Below are 24,537 nucleotides of genomic sequence, written 5' to 3'. Positions count from 1 at the left end.
GATATGTGTCACAAATTTAATGTATTCAGACTACTCACTCTGACTTGAGCCAAAAGTGGAATAAAATTCAGACACAGAGCAGACATTCAGGCCAGCGTCCAAATGGATTTTTTAATAAGTTTAGTGGCACCTGCTTTGTTTTGTTTTGAAAATAGCCTGAATTTCATTTCAGGTGTAATTGCACTAGTGCTTTTACATTGTTGCTGTGCACCGAACTGTCCCTGTTAAAGTGCTCCATGAATTACTGTGAAATGGGTTTTAAGATGTTCAAAATGTACTATGAGCCTTTGGGTTTTTTTGAAATGGCGACAAATCTGGTTAAGAATGTATTATGACTTTTATTGGACTTTCCTTTCTTAACTTGGGGCTCGAGTGCCAATACTAAGGCTGAGAAAGTTAGTTGAATCAATTAGTTCTTTGGTTTATGACTCTTTAAGCAGTGTTTACTTGTGATCACTTGTCAAAGGCTGCAGATATTTACAGGTTATGAGCAGTTTAACCAAAAAGCAATATTCATTGATCAGACTTATTTGTTTGAAAATTTTTCAGAGACCTGAATTGGTAAAACTGTCCATTATTATCTCTGCTAGGCATGAGCCTGGAGGGGATCATGCATTTGGTTATGCGTGTGTTAGTGTGCATATCTGTCTGTCTGCAGCTAAGTACTGGACCGATTGGCCTAATATTTTTGTGCACATATATATAACAGTATGCTCAATCATTTCTTGTAGTTGCTGTGAATTACAGTTCTTAAAAAATCTGTTTTATTGACTGTTTTATATCGTTATTGATTCTGACTCTCACTTCTCTTGTTGTTTTTCGTAAGAGTGGCAAGTTGTCCGCAAATCAGACAACTTGCCACCATTTCCACCCGGCACAGCTGCGCCACATTTCGGCTGCCATGCATTTTCTGGTTTTCCAACAGAAAGCAAATGTTAGGAAAAAATACTTATTTGTTTGCGAAAAATGCTTTCTGGTTTTGAGTTTTCCTTATTTCCAGTCATAGTAATTAAATTGTGGCCCTTCATACTGATCCAGTTACCACTTGATGAGTCTTGACACCCAGGAAGGGAAGTAGTCAGTTAATTATTGAAAGAACAGCAATTTAAGGGACAAATTTGTCATTTTAAATAACTTATTCAGTAATATGTTTATCATTTGTTGTACCACCATTATTGAAGCTTTTCTAGGTTTGATTTAAGATTTTGGATACCATGTGTTTAAAACAATTCAATCTCTGTTCATTATAAATTTGATAGTACCAAAGCTATCAAAAAAATAAATAAATAAATAAAATAAATAAATGAAAATCAGTAGACCTTAAGCCATTTTCTCCAGCAATGAGCCCACTATGTGACTGCTGCCATGTGCTCACTGACTTTTTCCTACACCAGCACTGTGTGCAGGTTGTTGATCCTATATTGTGTATCTAGGACATTTTTTTGTTGTTTTGCCGTGTTTTATTATATAGGTATCCAGTTTTGGGTTTTTTTATAATAGTTTTTATCGAAGTTTAAAATTCTGGTATTATGAACACCCTAATCCCATCTCTTCAGATTTGGGGATTTATCTGCAAGATGGTTTGAGGAGTTTGACCATAAAAACTGCCTCAGATCTGAGTACACAAAAGTACTGTTGTTTCTCCTTTCTCTCCCTGACCGGCTCCTTTATCCCAAAAAACAGTTCAACCTGCAGTCTAACATCACCCTGCTGGTGTCTGCCCTCTGAGCCATCAAGGTATCATCCTCTTACTGTCCCCCAGCAGCTCCTCAGACATCAGACTGTCCTGACGGTTTCCAAGCACGAAGGCCAGAAAGGAGAGGATGAGAGCGTCCATGATGCCCATGATGGCCAGTATGTAGGCCCAGCGCACCGAGCAGGCCCCCAGCGTGTACTTGTCCGTCTGCTCGCCGCACATGCGCTTCACCTCGTCGCTGTCCCAGCCGTCCGGGTAGATCATGCAGCCCAGGATCAGACATGTACCTGGATCAGAAGGAGAGAGAGAGACAAGTTAGTGTTCAAGAGCTTAATTAGCTACCAAGGGAGGACTTCATGTTGGAGTTGGGTACTCTCTAAAGCTATAAAAATGCACAAGATACGAGGTGTACAGTGTAAAAACAGTGTGCTTTGGGGAGGTGATTTACAATTTCACTTGTAAGTATCGTCGATAAATGCAAATTTATAGCGGATATATTAGCAGAGTATCTGAACTTGAGTTATGAGCAGTTATTAGCAAAACTAGAAGTACTGCCATGCTGTTATGCCCCCAAGTTGCACTTACACTTGGATCTATGCAATCAGCACAGTTTCAAGGCGGACACACAAGAATAGTGTCACCAATTCAATATCCGTCCAAATGTCGTCCCTTCTGTTTCTGAGATATGATGTTTAATAATGGCCAGAAAAGTGTTTTCACAATTGATATTTGACCTCCTGGATGTAAAATGTCAGAACTTTGATATATCCTTTATTATTAGATATTTGTGTAAAATTTGAGTGGATAAGTTCTTGAGTTATTATAGCCAAGGACATATTTTATGAGTTTACCGTGACCTTGACCTTTGACCACCTGATTCTGATCAGTTCATTCTTCAGTCTGAGTGAACGTTTGTGCCAAATTTGAGCATATTCCCTCAAGGCCACCATCAGATATCGCGTTCATTACAATGAGATGAATGCAAGGCCACAGTGACCTTGACCTTTGACGCCAAATTGTGATCAGCTCATTGCTGAGTCCAAGTGAATGTTTGTGTCAAATTTGAATACATTCACTCAAGGTGTTTTTGAGATATTGCATTCACAAGAATGAGATGAATGCAAGGTCACCATGACCTTGACCATTGACCACCAAAATCTAATCAGCTGATCCTTGAGTTTAACGTTTGTGTCAACTTTTAAGAAACTCCCTCAAGGCTATCTTGAGATATCACTTTCACAAGAGTGAGACACACAAGGTCACAGAGACTTTGACCTTGACCTTTGACCACCAAAATCAGTTCACCTTTAAGTTAAATGGATGTTTGTGCCAAATTTGAAGAGATTCCCTCATGGTGTTCTTGAAATATCACATTCACGAGAACGGGTAGGCGGACAAATGGACGGACAGTTGGACAGACCCGTAAACATAATGCCTTCAGCCACGGCTATCACCGGCACAGAGGCATAAATATGGCAAAAATAGATAAGGCAGTAGAAGAAAAGGATATAACCGCAGTGCAGAAACGGGACAGAGAGGTGAAGAGGGAGACAGAAAGAGAGAGAATATGTTACAACATGTCACAGCACCATGTGGTGAGTCGGGCTGCCTTCATTAGCCGTCTGCTGCACGGCTGACAATGACAGACTGAGCTGTTAGAGAGCAGAGTCATCTAACAACACTTCTGCTGCCAGCAGTTGTCACATTCACACACAGTCAGCTGAGGCAATCAGATGATTTACAGGTCTGAAAGGTCTGCATTTATTTGTTGATAGTACTGACAAAAGCTCAGTCTGAATGTCGGAGGTTTGGTTTTAATTCATGTCACTGTGAGGGCCAGTTTGAGTTTTAGATAATGAGAGTGAGGACGTTTTTAAGAAGGCAGAATAAGTTGGATGTCTGATGGTTGAGACTTCGGGATAACGTCCAGAACTGCCTGGCAGAGAAGATATTGTATCGTAATGGGACCTTTTTACTTAAATAAAGAATAAATTAACATGTTTTACAGGGTAATATTAGAGTGACTTTAAAGGGGCTTACAGTGGAAACTCTCCTTCTAAAATTCGGAGAAAATAACTTTAACAGAAAGCCTGCGTCATGAAAGAGGTTGTTTTACTCAGTCGACCAGAGACTTACAGAAATTCACAAAACTTTATTTCAATTCAAGTGGAAATCCCAAAGTTTCTAAAGATATCGAAAATATTTCGTAGACTATATTGTTGGAATGGTGCAGCCCTAAAAACATGAAATCTTGGGCATCAATATTTCAACATCATGAAGCTTCAATGAGGAACTGAAACGAGCCAATACAGAGCACAAATGATGCTATTAGACACTGTGAAATACGGTCATTTTTTTAAACCTTAAAGTTGTGAACAAAGGACTATGACGTTTGATTTATAACATTTTTTAATTTAAAGTGGCACAAAAAGAAAAGACTCCAGTAAAAAGTTTCTTAAATGAAGTTTGTTTTACAGCGATAAAACACTATTTAAATGGAGTCTGATGGGTTTTGCGATGGCACTTTTTGGGCTGTGGCTGGTCTTTTTTTGTAGGGATCCTTTCCATAATGTTAACACACACTTATTATAACTATCTGAGCCTGTCAGTGGCAAAAACAATAACTTTTAGTGGAAGCAAAGTGACAGTGTACAAGTGCCCAAACTGGTGACACTGCAGACGGTTTCGTCTCAACACTGGACAAATTTCAAAAATTGTTTTTCCCATTAGTCACTTTGACACATGGGAAAACAGGGTCCAGGTTGAAAAACTACAGAAGTACCTTTTAAGTGTAGTTGTCACATAGAGAGGTAAATTCCCTGCCCTTCTTGTGGACCGCCGTGGCACCTCATTTCGGAAAAAATAATTACGATGGAGAGAGATGAGTCATTTTTTCATCCCTTTTTAAATGTACCATGAATTACACATGTTTGTGGATTTAAAATAATTCCACAAGTCAAAAAAGTTGCAGTTTGTTGTAAAACTGTTCAAGTATAAGACTGAAAATGCAAAGAGAGATGACACACCCAAAAGTTGTGTAGGTGACATCATAACCTGCTCTCTTGCTGAAGTTTTGCTGCCTCTGTGTTTCGTACTGGGATGTACCCACACAAACAGATCTTGCTTGTTCTTTCACTTTTTTGGCAGATAAAAAGTCTAATAAAACACATCAGTTTAAGTTAATGTTAATTGTTTTTGCTTGAAATAAAAATGTCCTTGACGTATATCGTGTCTGTAGAGAGATGTAGTTCACTGAGCAGTTTCACACAGATGGTACTAAGACAAACAACGACTTTCTTGACTTAAAAATGTATCATTTAGATTTACAAACATTGTATATGTAGTTAAAAAAAAATGTCTAATGTCTACGTGCATATTTTTTCCTAAATATTATCAGACAGGGGACAATAAAAAGGAAGGGACTTCGCCTCTCTATTGCATTGCTGCATGCAGGGGCATCACAAGAGAAACTTTAAGAGTGTGTGTGTGTGTGTGTGTATGTCAGGTTAGCACACTAAGGTGAGCCAGCAGCAGATTAAGTAAACGGATAATCTCCGGAAATGTCAGGGACTTGTGTCCCTCTTTCCCTCCGCTTCCCCCTTTCTTATCTCGCCCGCTCCCCCCTCTCGCCGTCTTTGTGGCGCCACAATGACAGCAGATAGTGAGAGGTACAGCGCTGAGACAGAGACATTTATATGCAGTCTATAAATGAGACGGAGGACGAGCAGAGACCACATGGGTGTCTGGGTCATGTCTGTTTTTCTGTTAGTCATGAGTCAAACACAAGCAGCCGTCCCTCTCAGAGTTGTACCAATAAAAGCAGCAACAAGCTACTGTAATAATAACCAGTATTGATGTGAAAGCACTCTAATCCATATCCGACGCCTACATTTCCCAGGAGGCTCTGAGTCTATTGACTTTCCTGCAGCCTTCCTGAGTTTGGAGATCAATGTTCTTAGAGCAAAGGGGAAAAAAACTGCTTAAAGCAGCACTGGTTTTCTTTATATTATTTTTATTAGACACAACATGTTCTCCATTTGGTGCATAATGGAGAGAAAGTGCTCACTAGACATATTTTTTCTCTATTTCATCTGTTGTTTGTACATCTCATAAATCAGACTGCAGTGATTAACTTTAATTTTTTCCAGTTCCATTTTAAACTCAGCCCATGATCACAAAACAACAGTTTTGAGTCCTAATTTGAGCTCTGTGCCAAACACCTCGCCACCAAAACAAAGCTTGTGAGAAAACAACCGAGAGTTTCATGTGTGAAATTCACAAAGAAACATTTGGTGTTTTCTGTATCAACAGTGAAAAATGTCAACAAGGACAAGGATAATTTTTAAGATTTGGTAAGTTTCCAGCTCTTATGAGTTCATCTGTTGTACAACAGTTATTCTTCCTAGGGTTTATATGAAAATATACACAGTGACAAATCAGCACAGCTCACAGTCACACCCTGACAATGACAATTACACACACAAACTCTACAACATTACAGTGAGTGCAGAATTATTAGGCAAAAGTATTTTGACCACATCATCCTCTTTATGCATGTTGTCTTACTCCAAGCTGTATAGGCTCGAAAGCCCACTACCAATTAAGCATATCAGGTGATGTGCATCTCTGTAATGAGAAGGGGTGTGGTCTAATGACATCAACACCCTATATCAGGTGTGCATAATTATTCGGCAACTTCCTTTCCTTTGGCAAAATGGGTCAGAAGAGGGACTTGACAGGCTCTGAAAAGTCAAAAATAGTGAGATATCTTGCAGAGGGATGCAGCACTCTTAAAATTGCCAAGCTTCTGAAGCGTGATCATCGAACAATCAAGCGTTTCATTCAAAATAGTCAACAGGGTCGCAAGAAGCGTGTGGAAAAACCAAGGTGCAAAATAACTGCCCATGAACTGAGAAAAGTCAAGCGTGCAGCTGCCAAGATGCCACTTGCCACCAGTTTTGCCATATTTCAGAGCTGCAACATCACTGGAGTGCCCAAAAGCACAAGGTGTGCAATACTCAGAGACATGGCCAAGGTAAGAAAGGCTGAAAAACGACCACCACTGAACAAGACACACAAGCTGAAACGTCAAGACTGGGCCAAGAAACATCTCAAGACTGATTTTTCTAAGGTTTTATGGACTGATGAAATGAGAGTGAGTCTTGATGGGCCAGATGGATGGGCCCGTGGCTGGATCGGTAAAGGGCAGAGAGCTCCAGTCCGACTCAGACGCCAGCAAGGTGGAGGTGGGGTACTGGTATGGGCTGGTATCATCAAAGATGAGCTTGTGGGGCCTTTTTGGGTTAAGGATGGAGTCAAGCTCAACTCCCAGTCCTACTGCCAGTTTCTGGAAGACACCTTCTTCAAGCAGTGGTACAGGAAGAAGTCCGCATCCTTCAAGAAAATCATGATTTTCATGCAGGACAATGCTCCATCACACGCATCCAAGTACTCCACAGGGTCTAAAAGAAGAAAAACTCATGACATGGCCTCCTTGTTCACCTGATCTGAACCCCATAGAGAACCTGTGGTCCCTCATCAAATGTGAGATTTACAAGGAGGGAAAACAGTACACCTCTCTGAACAGTGTCTGGGAGGCTGTGGTTGCTGCTGCACGTGATGCTGATCGTGAACAGATCAAAACACTGACAGAATCCATGGATGGCAGGCTTTTGAGTGTCCTTGCAAAGAAAGGTGGCTATATTGGTCACTGATTTGTTTTTGAATGTCAGAAATGTATATTTGTGAATGTTGAGCTGTTATATTGGTTTCCCTGGTGAAAATAAATCATTGAAATGGGTATATATTTGTTTTTTGTTAAGTTGCCTAATAATTATGCACAGTAATAGTCACCTGCACACACAGATATCCTCCTAAAATAGCTAAAACGAAAAAAAAACCTACACCAACTTCCAAAAATATGCAGCTTTGGTATTAATGAGTCTTTTGGGTTCATTAAGAACATGGTTGTTGTTCAATAATAAAATTAATCCTCAAAAATACAACTTGCCTAATAATTCTGCACTCCCTGGAGTTACAACAGAAAAAGACAGCTGCATGTCACCACTCAATCCAAACTGAAATATCTCAACAATTACTACACGAAATGTCATAAATGTTTGTGCAAAAATTGCCCCAGTACTACCATCAGTAGTTCTGTAGTACTCAAGATTGTTGTAGTTAGAGGTTCTCTGTCTTGTCTTGGAATCGAACGCATTTTGACTTGTCTCATTCTCAGACAAAGCAGACTGACGAGTTTTAATCGAGACAAGTTGAGACCACAACAGATTTATTTGTGAACATAATTACTGTGATCGGATGTAAAACATCCTTCTTCAAATCCAGCCAATCACACAAGTAATTTGTAGTTTGCAGAAAAAAACTTGTCAGAGTGCAAGTTCTGCAAGGCACGGACGACATCAAACTTCTATCGGTGTTTGCTTGTATTTGCTCAGAAATCAGAGGAAAATTGTTTATACACATTGACTTGGTCTCGCCCTACTTTGGTCTTGGTCTCGGTCTCGGCCCTTTAAAGTCTTGGTCTTGTCTGGGTCTCGGCAAACTCTGGTTTTGGTCCTGGTCTTAAATATGGTCTTGACTACAACACTAACCATTAAGTCAAACTTCTAATTTGTCTGTTACTTTATTAATAATTTAAAACTAAACTCCACCTATTTAGTCCAACTTTTTTTAAATCTAATTTTGTAAAGCACATTGAAGTGCTGAAGAGAAGAATATGTTAAACATTATAACTTTTAAACATCAGCATGTTCACTTATAAACTTTTCAACATATGAGAATTTGGGTAGAGATTTGCACACAGGGCTAAACACCATGTGACCAAAATAACTAATCTCTGAAAATCACATGAAGAAATTTGGTGTGAAAAAAACTGTTTTTAGTAATTCTTTTTAGTATTTTTGCTAAATTCACAGGACTGCTTAGTATTACTACTATCATGCTTTGTGAAGCTCTAACAAACCTTTAAAGCCTCAGATTTGTTTCCGCCCTTTTAAGTGTAAATGCTGCTGCTTAAAATGTGTTGAGCCTTTAATTTCCGACTCCTCTGATCTTCAGGAAATGTTTTTTCATGTTCACAAAATGCTAAACTTTCAACATTTTTTCCATGGTATATTAATGTGGATTTCCTTTTATTCATATTAGAGGATTTGGTACAGTGCACACAGAGCTCTCCTGTGTAAACAACCCGCTCCTGCAGGCTTTTCAGCTGTAATATTAATAGAAAGAGTTGAACTGCACGCTGTCTCAACAGCAAATCTTAAATCTCCCACAGAGCTCGAGTCGAAGAGAAAGAGGATCAAAAAGGAGACACCAGGTTTCTTTCTGACTCTCACATGAATGTCTTAAAATGTCCATTTATGAGCTCTGGTGGTTCAGGCTTTAGCTTTCAGCCGCTGCAGGTCTGATGCCACAAAAGCTTAAAAGGTAACTTCAGTATTTTTCAACTTGAAACAGTCCTAAAACCACAAACATCAATCTCACCAACCGCCGTTAACCTTTTGAAACCTGAGCAAATTGCTTTGATCTCTCTCAAAACGATGAGATGACAACAAGCAACATGGCCCAAAAAAACAGCCAGTAATAAGGAAAAAGTTACATAAAAAATACTTGAAAATAAGCAAAAAAAGGTAATGTAAAAAACAAAAACAAACAAGGAAATGACCTGAAAAAATGTGCTGAAATTTTTTTTAAAAAATTCTTTCCAGAATTTTAAATATATTGGTTAAGAATATAGTTTTCTGGACATTTTTCCCTAGTTTTTTATTATTTTTCACTAATTCTCCCCCATTACAAAATTAATTTTCAGGTCATTTTCTTCGTCCCCCTTTACGGATTTCTGCAATTTGTGGGACATTTCTTGCCAAGTTGGTCACTGCCTTTTCCCCATGTTTTTAAAAGAAACCAATTTGCTCAGGTTTCAAGGGGCTAAATAGCTTGTTAGAGGGGTCTGAATGCAGCACAAGAAAACTGATGCTGAGTTTTAAATGACTAAATAATTATTAATTTTATCATTATAAAACAAACTTGATTCAAAATAATCAGAAACAAAATAAAGGCGTCTTGGTTTAACTCTCCACTATCCCAACAATCACCAACTCTAGTATGGTTGAAATAAACCCTTGATTTACCCAGTTTAAATGTAAAAAATCGTTGGCTTTATGCACGCTAAAATGACTGTTTAATCAAATAGAGTCTGGTGGGTTTGGTGATGGTAAAACTGACAGTGCACAATTAACAATTGCCCCAAGTGATTACATTGGAGCCTTTTTTGCCACTGGCAGCTCTGATGCTCAATAGTGGACGAGTTTCAAAAAATGTTGCTGCCATCAGTCATTTAGGCACCAAAAAATTGGATAATAGTGTCCAAACTGAAAAATACCAAAGTTACCCCTAAGTGTATGTCTACCTGAATATATATATATATATATATATATATATATATATAGAGGCATATATATGTATGTATATTCCGTATTTTTTCTTTGCATGGTTTTGCATAAAAGTATTAAAAGATAGCATTCTTTTCATTGACTGATCTTATCATTATGTTCATCTGAAAGACCTTAATGCTTCCTACAAAAACACTTTTTTTTCCAAAATGCATTGAATATCTTCAGCAGACAATTTTTTATCAGCAAAATGCCTTAACAGAAATCGTCTCTATCCCCCGAAGTGCATCCAAATGTCTCTAAAGTGGGCCGAAGGCAATCTTTTATCTTCGGCAAAAATGTTTTGTTTTCAGGCTTGCACAGAAATGTCATGTAGCTACAAACAATCCCACAAATGGCATGCAGCTTCAGTGTAACGTGCAATAAGCCAACGGGGTCAGCCTCCTCGTCTCCTGATAAATAAATTCTCTTCATCTCAACCTCCCTGCAGCCACAGCAGCCTGCACACAATCCCTGCCATAAATAATGAAAGATATCATGAAAGCCTCTGACGGGGAATTGTGTCAGCCGATTTCGACACTTTGATTGAGTGATGTTTTAAACCTGCACAACCTAAAAAACTCTGAATAACATTCGGACTCATAGGAAGAAAACACATTTGCGATCTGGGTTCAGCGCTCCGAATGATTCAGACCGACGGAAAAATTGAGCTCACAAGTTGTTCAGAAATGTTCAAAAACAAGCTTCTTAACCGAAGGCTTCATTCAGCAATGTAGTACTCCAACTCTGCAGGAGGCAGATAGTAATGAGCCGAAGTTCAGACTTGGACTCCTGAGAACGACTCTTCATCGCAGAGGGAAGAGGAGGTCAATTACTGAGCAACGCTGCATCTCACTCTTTCATCTTTTTCTCGTTACTAGAGAGACTTCAGGCGTGTTTTGCTCTTTGGTCAGAATTGAAGAGATGAAATATTCTGGATTCCTCGACAGTAATGAATTGGTTTTTCATCCGTATGGTGTAATGTTCGACAGCGTTCTTCCCTCTGAAATCAACTGAAGTAAAGTTGGATTAGAAGATAACTAGGGTTGAGTTGATTGACACCATTTTCATAAATGTATTTAACATTTAAATAGTTACTTAACTTTCAGCCTGGACCACATTTTCCATTTCTTTGTGTCTAAGTGATCAGTGTGAAAAAAAAATAATTTTTTAAGTTGGTCTAGTATTGAAAGAGAGCATTACAGCAGGCAGCAGCGATAGAGGCTGCGATGTAATCACTTGGGGCATCTGCACACTGTTAACTTACGTCCACTTAAAGTGTTTGTTTTTGCCACTGACAGACTTGGACTTTTATTCTTAGTATCTGTCAGCTTTATGTAAAGGATCCCTCCAAAGATAGACCTTTTTGTTCGGAGTATGATCTCTTTTTTGTTTTACCAAAAACAGCCCCGAAATTGCTATCATCAAACCCACCAGAATCCACAAAACAGTATTTGATCAACGTATAATACACTTCATTCAGAGTTGACAGAAACGACTAAAAAAAAACAGTTTTAAGCTCTGGAAAAAAAAGATGGACCTTTTTAGTAATTTGTGTCATTCAAAAAAGCTACAAATAAAAGGAAATTACCTTTCCACGTGGAGGTACAAGGTGGTGCAGAATAAGTTTGTCTTCAAAAAGTTTCTCAAACATCCCCTTAAATAATTCTGGATGCCCTTGATTTCTCTCGCTTAAACACACACAAACACACACTTCCTCCCTCCTTAAAGGCTTCCCAGCTGACAGCTGTTGGCAGTGACACTGAGGACAATCAGAGTAGGAGGACGTGTCATAATCTAGACCTCTGTGTCCGATCGCCACATGCTGCTACTACACACACACACACACACACGACACACACACACACACACACAGAAGAAGCCACTCATTATGGTGCATTTCACAGGCCCAGCTGTAGCTGTCTACTTTCTGTGATTCACGTTCCTTTAAAGTTACTAAAGCGGAGTGAGTGTATGTGCAGGTGTGTTTCTTTTTGTGCATATGTGGTGGCGTGTTGGAGATACAGAGGTCTCATACTGTATGCACCGAGCATCAGCATCAAGGTGGACCGTGGCAAATTAAATTAATGGGAGTTAATTGGGGCAGAAACTGGCAGATGCATGAAGGTATGAGTACAAACTACCTCCAACTCCCTCCCCCCCCCCCCCCCCCCCCCCCCGTCTGCTCCACAGACAACTAAGGGAGCATGTGTATGTGTGTGTGTGTGTGTGTGTGTGTGTGTGTGTGTGTGGAAAGGCAGCATGATTTGCAACACAAATCCTTTCGTGTACGCCCCATCCTCATTAACACCTCTTGTATAAGGTCCACTGCTTCACAGGGCTTTAATGTGCTATCGACCGCTGGCTCAGCGCATTAGTGAGCTGTCTGATGTCGCTATGCATGTTTCACGTACTCACATGTTGCATGATAGACATACAAACACACAAGCCAAATGCCTCTTACAGTGTTAATGAAAATTAGAAATAATCAGTATACCCGTGAATCAGATCTGCTCCAAAATTTAACAGGTTTTTTCTTGTCCCGTGCTACACCCTTTCACCAAGTTTAAAGAAGTTTGGATAGATAGTTTTTGCGTAATCTTGCTGACAAAACAAACTGAACCAAAGACAACTTCCTTTGCAGAGGTAATAATATGGATGAACAAGCTGTGGATGTGTATTAAAGTGAGGTTTCTCTTCACTTATATTAGGGCTGTCAAATTTTTCATGTTAATTAATTGCACAATATCAATAATCGTAATTAATCGCATTTTTCGCATGTTGTTACTTTCATCATTTTGAATCAGAAAACAGTTACGAAGTCCTTTTTAACAAGATTAAACAATTCTTACCCAACTGTCTGGATTAGGAAACAAATAATAGCAAAAAACAGTATGGGATTAGGATTAAGTGGGCATATCATGTAAAGGGCACAGACTCACGGGTACCCAGGGTCCATTTTCATTCAGATATCTTAAAGTCAGAGGTCAAGCAAACCCTGTAATACCAGTATCATCACTGTAGCTTTAAAACCCAGCCCGGTACAGCTTTTTTAAGACAGGATCAATCTAGAAGCGATACATCAGTCTGCAACATAAATATAACATAGATGCAGGCCATGGGCATAAAGTGGGGGATGCAGTGTGAGCAATGGCTTCTTCCTTAATTCCTACCCCCTACTTCTGGCCCCCTTGCCTGTACGTCACCCATGACCTTCACTGTGATCTCCACTGCACACCTGCAATGGTTTGTGCCTGCATCATGCACGTTTGCAATGTTATGACCTTGACAAACTATGTCCACTGGCTGACAGATGGACACCTGACAAAATACCCAAAACGTCCTCTGTGGTAGTCCCCAATACAACAGGTGTCACCTTGACCGTATTTCACCATGTTGACACGCACACATACACAGATTCACAAGGTGAGAGTATTGGGGGGAAGAATTCCTTTAACGTGTACCACAAAGCACGAGTTACTTAAACGGCAGGATGAAAGTCAGAAAAGAGTTTGAGCTACACACTGCACACTCAGCCCATTAAAATCTATAAGATCAGGGATCTTTTATGAACGTTGGCATGAGCAACATGCTTTGTTCAGCACTTCGTCAGGCTTGTGAAAAGCCTACAGCAAGCCAACAGTAATTTATTATGTTACTCATATATGTTCATAAAAAATGTAGATAATAATTACTGGAAAAAATCTATAACAAAAGTGACAAACACAAACAACAACAAAATAAAGTCAAATAACGAATCATTATTTTGGTGTTATAGTACAGGCTGTTCTCATGCACTGTACACTTACATCTATGGAAATAATGCACCAGAATTCGCACATATAACCCATATAATCATGAGCCAGTGATTCATATGCAACCCGCAAAATCTGTGAGGCTGCTGTCACATGACCAATATGGTGACTGGAGTAAAGAAGGAAGAAGTATTAAAGAGCAAAAGTCCTTGTAAGGAGGCAAACAAACACAGGACTTTCCCCGAGGAGTCTGATGTTTGCGTCCCTTGCGGAAACCAGGTGAACACTTACTTATTTTAAGGTGCATCGTGATGACGCCCAACCACGTTTCTTTTCCAAAACCTAATCTGCGTAACTTTACTTTTCTAACCCTAACCCTTACTTAGCATGCCTAAACAAAACCAAACTTTTTAAGTACTAACTTTACACCAAGTTTGTAACATGACAACGCTCAAATATGATTCTACGTAACTTTACCTTAAGTACATAACTTTACATTAAGTTCGTACCATATACATGCCATGTGTGGGTAAATAAAAATCTGTTGCATATGCAGTTTCATAAGATATTATAAGAACAGTTTTATGAAGATACGTTGTATAGTCACACTTATTTTTACAAATTTAACAACCAAATTTGTAGTTCTTGGTAAGATTTGTGGAACAGACTTTTTCCAAAGACACTACGTTATGTCGTTCCATGCAGAAGATCTAGAAATGAAAACAGTCTTATAAAATAGGATCCTTAGATGCCCTGAGTCCTCAGAGTTAGTTCTTGTTCCCACACTGCATTTACATAAGACTCAATGAAAAATACTATCAATATTTCATGTATTCATGGCCCAATATTGAACAAACCAATCTACCAACAACACTGGCTCTCATTGCATCCACTGCGGATACACAAAACACAGAGAATAAGAACAGCAATGAGAACATCTGGTTTCTAATTCAAATCCACACTGTGATCCTCAGAAGGAGCTGTCCGCTCACAGCGGTGCTGAAACAACATTTTTCAGAGGCTCTATTCTGCACTACACAGCCTCAACAATTCTCTGTGATTTAGATGCTGACTAGGGTCACTCTGGGCCGCTCAGTATGCATGCCAGCACTCAGGCTGAAACAAAAGACTTTCCCCTCTCCACCTCCTACAACAACCGTGTTTCTGCTGTCACAGTGGATGACGATACAGAGGGAGAGGTGAGGAAGATAAAGCACAAATTGAAGATGAAGAGACAAGGGAGAGAAAGAACGAATAAAGTCAGAAAGTGAGGGAAAATAGTAAAGGAGAGAGATGGTTGATCTGTGCAGTTCAGGCTTAAAATAACATGTGTGGCTGCATAGTGTTTGGTTGCGAGGAGAGACAATGGCTGCAAGATCAGGACGATGATGAGGACAGAATCTGAATGTTACTGATATTGTACGATACTTTTGTGTCATAAATGTGTCATTTTCAGGTGTGGATTAAAAATGAAGACTGTTCGGCAGGAACAAGGGTTACATGATTGGAATCCCAATGCACCTCATTTGAGACATGAAGGGAATGAAAGTGGCTGTTTAAAAATGCAGCGGCAGACAGACCACGCTCCCTCATCAGATCAGAGAGCGCCGCACAGACACAGGAACCACACTTCAAAGACATAAAGCAGACTGGCTTTCAAGTCAAAAGTCGAAGCAAAAAAATAACCTGGCTAATCCACTCTTTATTTTTTTTACTCAACCTCAGCCATTAGGCTGTCCTCATTCAATTTATTGAAAAGCAAAATAAAATATAACTGTGTCAAAGACAAGCTAGTTTGGGGATAGTCCCTGGAGGTAAGAGGGCCGTAAAATTGATTGAGGATCAAATTTACGATCTAATCATCTCCAAAGGGAAAGGGAAGCAGCTCAGGTCTGTAGTGAGCGCAGGCCAAACAGAAGAGTTATTATATCATTAGTGCTTTATCATTTATCAAAGCAAAAACAGCTGACCTTGGTAGAAACTCAGCAGAGGGTAATTGACCATTACTGCTGCTACATCTCCCTTTGCTAGAGTTGCTATGTTTCTGTTAGTTAACAATCATAACAAATACAAATTTATCACAAAAAATTCTGAGTATTTTTTGAAGTAAAGGGTCCTAAAGGGTGGAGCACTTTTCGGGTCACTCCACTCAAAGCGTCTTCACACTATGAGTCACTTTCACCCATTCACACACACATTCATACACTAGTGGCCAAGGCTATCGTACAAGGTGCCACCTGCTATTCAGTTTTTAACCATTCATGCACAGACACACAGCCATCGGGAGCAATTTTGGGTTTAGTATCTTGCTCAAGGATACGTCAACATATTGACTGGAGGAGCCGACTCGCTTTAACAGAGGAAAAATAATGTATTTTTTGATTTTGAGGTTGAACTGTCCCTTTAGATGCTCCTTTGTTTCGTGAGTAATGTATGTAATGTCGTTCCTAATGTAGTAAGCAAGCTAGTTAGCTGGACATGCTGCAGAAAGCGCTACTGACTCCCCTCCTCACACAAAGGATAAAAAATACAAAAAAACCTCCACCTCCTGAAATTCATTTTCTAAAAAAATATGCTGAGTATCTCTTTTTCTACAGCCACTTTATGTATTGAAATCTAAATATCAAAAGGCCTACTGAGCCTTGTAGTTATAAGCTATGAATGAAAAATCACTTTTTGGGGGAGGGTGAACACTGCTATTCCTTTAAAGAAAAATACTGTAAGTTAATGTAATGAAAATGGCTCAGAGGCTTTTAAGGTGATGATGTGAGGATGTGTATTATCAAATTCAGATTATTTTAAGACACCTCCAGTGGCCCTTTTTAAAACCCCTCAGCGAGGCAGCAGAAACAAAGCCTTCTTATTTTAGTGATAATCTGCATAATAGTTATTATGATAATCCTCCTGGGCTGAGGTATTGTTTTCCTCCTTTGGATGCCTCCTCTATTGCACGAGGCCCCCCTGCTGCCTCGCCATACACAGGAGACAACTTCAGAAGTTGCATCCAAACACTGATGGCGCCTCAGATTCGGTGCCCGTCTTGTTTGAAGTCGTTCCTAGTTGGAACAGTCTTCTTCCGAGTTTTCAAACAAGCTTTTAATCAAAGCTTCCTCTGATTTTTCCTCTGAGCACAAAACATGTTTGGGAGTGGGAGGTCGCTCCCCACGCTGAGGATCCAGTCGGCTGGTTGGATGATGGAGATGCTGCATCGCCATGGTGACAGGCCGCCTGCTGTCCCCACTCTGACTGATATGTGGATTTGTATGGATGAGTGTCAGGACTGCACCAACACCTCGGTGCCGGGGCGTGAATGTGACACAAAAAGCCTTTCTTGTTTTTCGGATGAGTAAAGCTCTGCCGTATGTCCATATGAGCAACATATCCTCACGTATGACTATAATCTGAAGCAGCTTTTGTTCTCTGGAAGTACAGGAAAACCCCCAAAAAACTATCAGGGGGGGGATTCAGAACAGGTGTCCCCATTAATTAACAGCTACCACCTGGATCTGGAGTTAAGCTCCCAAACAGGATCCATGCTGCATCCAAGACTGAAGGAAAACACGTGTTAAATAGGTATTTTACAACGTCTTCGTGTAGTCTACGTAGACAGATGGAAACACTTTTGAAATTGGTGCTACATGATCAGAGAAAACAGAGAAAAAGGACCAAGGCATTCACCTTTGCTCAACAGGTAGAAAAACTACCAGAATGCACTGCGACACACTAGACAAACAAACGTTCCTGCTGGTGGGTGACCCAATGCAAACTGTGTGAAACAATGTTAGCCAACTGGCAAGACACGAACACATATTACAGCTAAACAGTACACAAAACATGTTTCTGAAAAAATATTTGAAGCACAAAATAACTAAGTACAGTTTGGAGTAGATTTTCAGCCTCTGTCTTCACTGTGCTGGAAGCAGTGCGGCGCCCACTACCTGTTCACAAACTCTCGCTATTACAGCTAAACGGCGTTAAAATACAATTCTGAAAATATTTTAGGTGAGAAAAAGGCAGTGCAGCGACATTACCTTGGTTTATATACAATCAGTGGTTCTTGGTGTCACTGTTTTATCAGATTTTCATTTGAGTTTGAGAGAGAGAAAAAGAGCTGGGTCTGTATTTTGATCTGCTTCTATCTATACTCTGTGGCAGCGGTATAGATGGCTGGCAACACCAAAATGTGGAAGTACAGCCTGTAGTTTAAGCAACAGTCCAAGCGAGCCAGCAAAACTCTGCCGTGTGACTTCAAATACGTCGTTTGGCTGGGCAGAAGGAATATCTAGGCACTGGTGAGATGGAGGGAAGTTTACCACAATAAATTTACAAATACTCGCAATGTTTTGATATGGTTGAAAATCGCCAGAGTATCCCTTTAGACCTTACATGCTCACTGTCAGTAAAGCCAAAATCCCCCTCATGTTTTTGAAGCCCAACATTGCCACGGCTCAGCGGGCGACAGGCGAGGAATAAAACAAGACTACGACTTTTCATTTTCTCAGTTGGAAAGCGAGGAAAAAGCTCACGTGGTCAGATTTTATTCATATTCGATCCGATTAATGTTATAACACACTTTGATCAATCGCTGTTTCATTTAAGTGCTCTCTCTTCTCCTCGCCTCCTCAGATGTCGTTGACAGCGTTCTTGAACACAACTTTGGCAGTTCTGAATCTTTAACGGTTGTCCTTATTTTCTCTTCCAAAAACCGGCTGCCTTTGAAGTGGAGCCGAGGGGATTGCTCCACTCCATTTCAGTAACTTCTAATGTGTCTCTGATCTGCGGTGATGGCAGAAAGTACATGTTCTCCTCTCTTTATTTTCTTTCAAGCCTTCCCTCCCTCTCTCCTCTCTATGACGTTATTACACACAGACATTATGGAATTTTAAATTTAGTTTTTTATTTTATTTTATTTTATTTTTTTTGAGCTTTTTTTACCATCCATTTTGGCTCTAAAATTCAGACTGAAAGTGTTTTCTTTGGAAAAAGTAGTTTCCATTTTCACAGAGAAATTGCTGTGCTCATCTGTGTTTGTGATGGGTCACTTTAATCATTAGTGATGAGGACTCGAGGCTCTGTTTTTGATTTAATGCTCATACAGTTGTCTGTTTATAGGCTGTTTTGCTCTTTGACTTAAAAATTTCTTATTTGTGCCATTAACAATAGAAAATAGAAGATCAAGCCAGCGAGTATACTGTGTCTGGCCATATTTTACCACAATGTATTGTTTGCATGTTTGGTTTTAATACCTGCATAAAGGTTTTACACGGGCATTATTGATTATTATGTATCAGGGTAACATCCATCTGTGCTGTCACTACCACATAATTTCAACACAATAACTGCCACCTCCCCATAATATGTCATTAAGATGTATTTCTGTAAGATTACGTTGTATGGACTCATGCATAAGTAATTCCTCTCAATCATCAGTTATAACCCATTAGAAGTGTGTGGAGGTGTATTTTATCTATAGAGACTCCTTTGCCTGTGTTTTCATATTTGTTTGCTGTGGTTGGGAAGTTAACAGTAACAGTGAGCCTTAAAAAAAGGTAGAGTTAGAGAATACACAGCAGCAGCGAACATGCAAGAGGAAGCTACAAAAATTGTGGCCACTGCTGCGAGGGGAAGTGACTCGCAGACAAAGCTCGCTCCAAAATAAGAGTGAAACTGAAGTTGGCTTTCACTTTAACATTTGGTGCACTGAAGGAGAGGATGCGGATGAAGAGTGATGCAGAGTTGTCCCGTTTCCTGTTGCCGGTTATTGTAGTTAGCTTGTTCGGCTTTTCCATCATAACAAATGTAACCTTCCTTCAATAGTGGCTCGCAGGGTACGCAGAAGCAGTGAATGTTGTGTTAACAAAAAACAACCTTCAGTTCCTGCGGTATACCTTTAAGCTGCTTCAAATGTTTTCCCTCTTGCCTTGATGTCAGAAAAAAAACCTTCTGTAGCCACTTGTCATGCAGCTGTGCTGCTCCAGCGCTCTGGGGATGCTCTCCTGACCTGCAGTTTGTGACCTGAAGCAAGCGGTTGGCTTTGCAAAGCGGTCAAATCAGCTTGAACCTTGTTCTTTAAAATCTGTGCAGGTTGCCATGGAGACACCTTGAACCTCACTAGTGGGGGGCGCATCAGCTCCCAGATCGCGTCCCTATCCTTGCGGCAGCTCCTGAAGGACCCCGCTAAGCCCGAGCAGCTCACCTCGGCGATCTCTCGGAGAGGGAGAGTGATAGGACGCTGCCAGCAGCAGAAGTAGCAGCAGCATGGAGAGGCGTTTCCATGGCAACCGGCAAGCTCAGAGGAAAGGAAGAGCATTAATGGGTGGCTGAGGTGTCTTCGAACATCACTGAAACAACACACGTCCCCCCGCTCTCTGCACACACTCAGAGTCCGTGTTCTCTGATCCGTGACCTTCGAGAAATGGCGACTGTAAGCAAACACACTGCAGAGACCAAGCGACTGTTTAAGGTGTGCTTTGCCATTTTTTAACCAGCTTTGTATCAAAACAAACTGTGGTAAACTTCCCTCCATCTAACCAGTATCTAGACAGATGCGACAGACTTTCGCTGGCTCTTGAGTTGTTGCTCAAACTACAGGCTGTACTTCCGTATTTTTGTATACCGCACCACCCGTACCCGCCCCTTTCAGTCTCTCATACTTGAATCAAAATCTGATGGAACGATAAAACAAGAGGTGCTGTTTAAAGATAAACCAAGATTATGTTCCTGCACTGTTGTTTAACATGCACAAGGTCCCATAACATCACTGGTCTGGTTATTACGTTATTGGTCTGGTGCGGCAAAGAGCATTCTGGTACTTGTAGGTTTTCTTTCTCTTGAGTAAAAGCTTCCGTTTTCTGTTTTCTCTGGTCATGTAGCACCAATTTCTAAAATATTTGCTTCTTTCTACTGCATAGACAGACTAGTTTTATTAAAAGGCCATCTTTCTAGCAGTGAAATACTTCTTTAACCCACACACACATGCAGCCCCTTTTCCACTTCTCAAAAAACCCACTAACACAAACTCGGGCGGGCTTTTATTGTAATGGAAAAGGTTAAAATCGGCATCCACACCCAGATCAAATGACTCTGCAGTAGACATGGGTATTAGTACACAGCTCTGGTGTACTGGCAATGGGAAAGGACTTTTTTAGTGGGTCATCTGCATTTAAAATACCTACATATACGGGCTAATGTTGGTGTAAAAGAGGTTTGAGAAACCACTTTACTCCGACTCAAAGATCCTCCTCTGAGTGCGGCGAGCAGTATTGTTCCTCCGGTGTAATCATAAGTAAGTCCGCTGGGATGCAAACACTCCCACAGCTCACACTCCTTAACTCCCCCTACTAAGTTTATCAAATAACAACCCTCTTCTGCGGCGCTACACGAGCTCGGGAAGCCTTTTGATGTCCTCTCAAGCTCACACCTCATTTGTATTCTCCCTCTACTCCAAGTTTTCACTAAGCTTTCTTTGATTCAGTCCCCCCGCCAATATGTTTTCCAGTGTTAACATTGTTAGTCATGTTTTCCACACAGCATGGTGCACTTCCTCATTTGCAGCTCAATACCACCGTTATAATCATCAATAGATGATCAGTGTAATTAGGCGTCTACCTCGGGGGGAAACCAGCAGGAGGAGACGCCTTGTGACTCTGATCCATGAACTGATTTCAGTTCAGTTTACGTCCATTCAGAGGTCATCTCAGCAGGTAGACATTTATTACTCAATAACTGCTCCCTTCAGTCGACCCAACGCGGCACTTAAATCTTCCGAGGCCACAGATGGTAATATATTCTGGATGTCACGTCTGTATGATTGCTAAAAGGCTGCAGTCATCAAACAGCTTCCTCGCCCGATATGAGCCTATTGATTGATGAGAGGATGGGATGTTGGGAATGAAATGTCCTGCTGAGAAGTTGATCTAATGGATGGGAGTTTTGTTTTGGCTCGTTGGGGGAGGAAATGTGGTCGCACTTTAGACCTGCAGAGACGACCAGAACAGGGGATTTGTGGGCCATAAATTTGACATTTGGGAGGTGGAAACCCAGGGGCACAGAGAGAGTGTAGAGATCAAACACTGGACTGACAGCTCAGGAAGTCGGCATGTAAAGTGCAAAGTTTTTTGTTTAGTTTTGTTTAGTTTGTTTTTAGTATCGACAAACTACAGACTGTCATGTACACTTCTAAAATTTGTTTGACCCATCCACCTCACCTTCCTCCCATCCTTTGCTTCCCCTCTCTCACTCTTCATACTTTCGACATTTCCTCTTTGAGCCTTGTTTTGCCACAGGAGTTACTTTAAAGTGTCTCTCATAAAGATGCCAAGGGTTGCCGTTGGTAATTAAACAGGTTGGAGTTTCTATTGCTATTATTTTTAATTAGCGCAACTCTGCTTATCTTGCTTTGATTCTTTCTACAAGCTTTTAGCTTCTTAACTCTTCTGCACAAGCTTTTGCTTACTTTAAATTCACATGAATCTGCGTATATACAGGTAAAAGTGTTTATGTCTTGGCATACATATCGTATCTTTTCAAAAAACTGCATTTTTGAATTTGCAAATATAAAAAAGTGAAATACTGTTTACTACCAGCAGTAATATATGTTAGTTAAGAATCAACATAAGCTGTTGGGAAGTGGTGCACTGATGATGTTGAATATTTGCAACTGAAGTGGAGTAACTTATCATTGTTTTGTGACACAAAGCGATTGAAGCGTGAGAACCTACGACTAGTCAAAGTTGCATACCACCAAGAATCAACATATGACTGTGAAACAAGAGTGTTACACCAGTAATATGCAGGTTGACAGTAAAAATCAGTGCAGAACATGAGCAAAATATCACAAACCAAAAGTGACATTCTGTGAATCAACAAAAGAGTGACGTATCAGCCACTTTTTCACTCTCGACATCATTTGTAATATCTGCTAAAACGGAAAAGCAGCTTTCTTAAAGCCATGTCCTCCTGGCTGTCATTGGAAAAGAGAGTCCATTGCTGTTTTTCAGGCTTTGAAATTGGGCATTGTGATGAAACCTTCACAGAAGTGTCTTTTCTATAAATCAAGGAGCATCTGCGCATCATTCACCCTGGAACAATGACAGCCAGGTGTCATAACAGAATCTGATATATGATGAAGATCTGAGCCCGTGCGTCTGTCTCCTCGACACCAGCATCACTCATTAACTCAAACACTCGCACAAGTTGAAATGAACATCACTCAAACGCGCACGCACGGACACACGCGAGCTTATCCGAGGCACAGAGTTTCAAATGGGTCACTGTGTCCTTGTCCTGCTGCCTAACTCAGGAGGAGGAGGATAAATCAAACGGCTGTCTTCTCCATCCCGGCCCAGTGATCAAGAAGATAAACCCCCGATGGGAAATCTATAAAGCCTGCCCCTCCTCTGGGAAACATGTGAAAGCTGGCGGCAGAGGGGAAAGACGTATTGACGACAGCGGACGCAGCTGCAGAGTCTAATGGATCAAACGGGAGCGTGATATAGCTGCTGTCTGCTGCTGGTCAGTCATTTGTTTACAGAAAGAAAACAGACGGATCAACTGTCGAGTAATTTCTTTTACCTGAAATAGTTTTATTACCTTTCTTCCGTATTCAATGATACACAAGTAAAAGACAAAAAGAATACTGAGGTATCAAGTTTTTATAAACATAATAACTGGTAGTCTTTTTCCTCACTCAGATTTTCAAACAGTATCAAACTTTTTCCCTCAGAGATTCTGTTTCGAGATGGTGACAGACTAAAAGCTTCCATCTTGGAAATCTGCCCAGTCACCAGAAGAAATATTGGCCTTGTTAATTTCTGCCAACTATTAATGTGTTACATTTGCATTTTTCACATGCATCATATCAACATTTCTAAGGTGACATAGTGTATAAGCTGACTTTGTCATTGTGAGGTGGAGGGGACGGTGGATGGTGTGACACGTAGATGAGATGCCAGAACACCGTTGGTGAAAAACACCCAGAGTCGGTGCCTCAAATGCTGCTAAGAGACTAAATGAAGGTTTGGTAAAAACACCCAGGACTGGTGGCTTAACCCTTCAAAACCTGAGCAAATTGGCTTGACTTCTTTCAAAAACATGGGAAGAAGGTTATGGGTAACAAAAGAAAAAAACAACCAAAAATTAGCGAGAAATTTGTCGTTATGTCATTTTTTCAGAGCTTTTTTCTTTTTCCCTGGGCATTTTTGCCTAGCTTTTAAAAAAATCTACCAATTTCTTGCCTCAGGGTTTGATGATTTAAATACAGCACACGACAGGTGATGTTGCTCCAGTTTTCTAAGAGTTAAATGCTGCAGGAAAATTGACACTAACTACAGAGAGTGAGTATTTTCAGAGAATTGGGACTTGGGAGCAATGGGTGTTTGATTTTGAAAAAAACGTCTTGTCAGAGAAATGGGCACCTGTCTCAATCGGGACATTTTTCGGACTAATGTTTCGAATTTTGGGCTGTCTGAACAATGGCATGGCAGCGCAAATCTAAAAGTATCGGTGGTTTGCAGAAACATACAATGCCAACATTTTATCTGGCGACTGGGTCGTGGAAAAACTAATCAAAACATCTCGGCTTTCAAATTATGAAGCGGGAGCTTTGCAGATTTTCCCTGCCAACACGGAAATAGCC

At 40.4% G+C, this 24,537-nt stretch overlaps 1 protein-coding gene across 2 annotated transcripts in view; it reads right to left on the bottom strand.

Annotated features, from left to right (window-relative positions):
• The window catches only part of lhfpl3 (LHFPL tetraspan subfamily member 3), a 50,633-nt gene that overhangs the window by 5,527 nt on the left and 20,569 nt on the right, over window positions 1–24,537 (bottom strand). For both annotated transcript variants that reach the window (XR_006107050.1, XM_042511540.1), the window contains exon 2: window positions 1,753–1,983. Coding sequence is in view for 1 of the 2 variants with exons in the window: in XM_042511540.1 (XP_042367474.1) it covers window positions 1,753–1,983 (231 nt within the window). In the remaining variant the exon portion in view is untranslated. The remainder of the gene's footprint in view (window positions 1–1,752; window positions 1,984–24,537) is intronic.

This window comes from Plectropomus leopardus, chromosome 22 (genome assembly GCF_008729295.1).
Source record: "Plectropomus leopardus isolate mb chromosome 22, YSFRI_Pleo_2.0, whole genome shotgun sequence".
Classification (NCBI taxonomy): domain Eukaryota; kingdom Metazoa; phylum Chordata; class Actinopteri; order Perciformes; family Serranidae; genus Plectropomus; species Plectropomus leopardus.
This window is presented reverse-complemented; position numbering and strand designations above follow the sequence as displayed.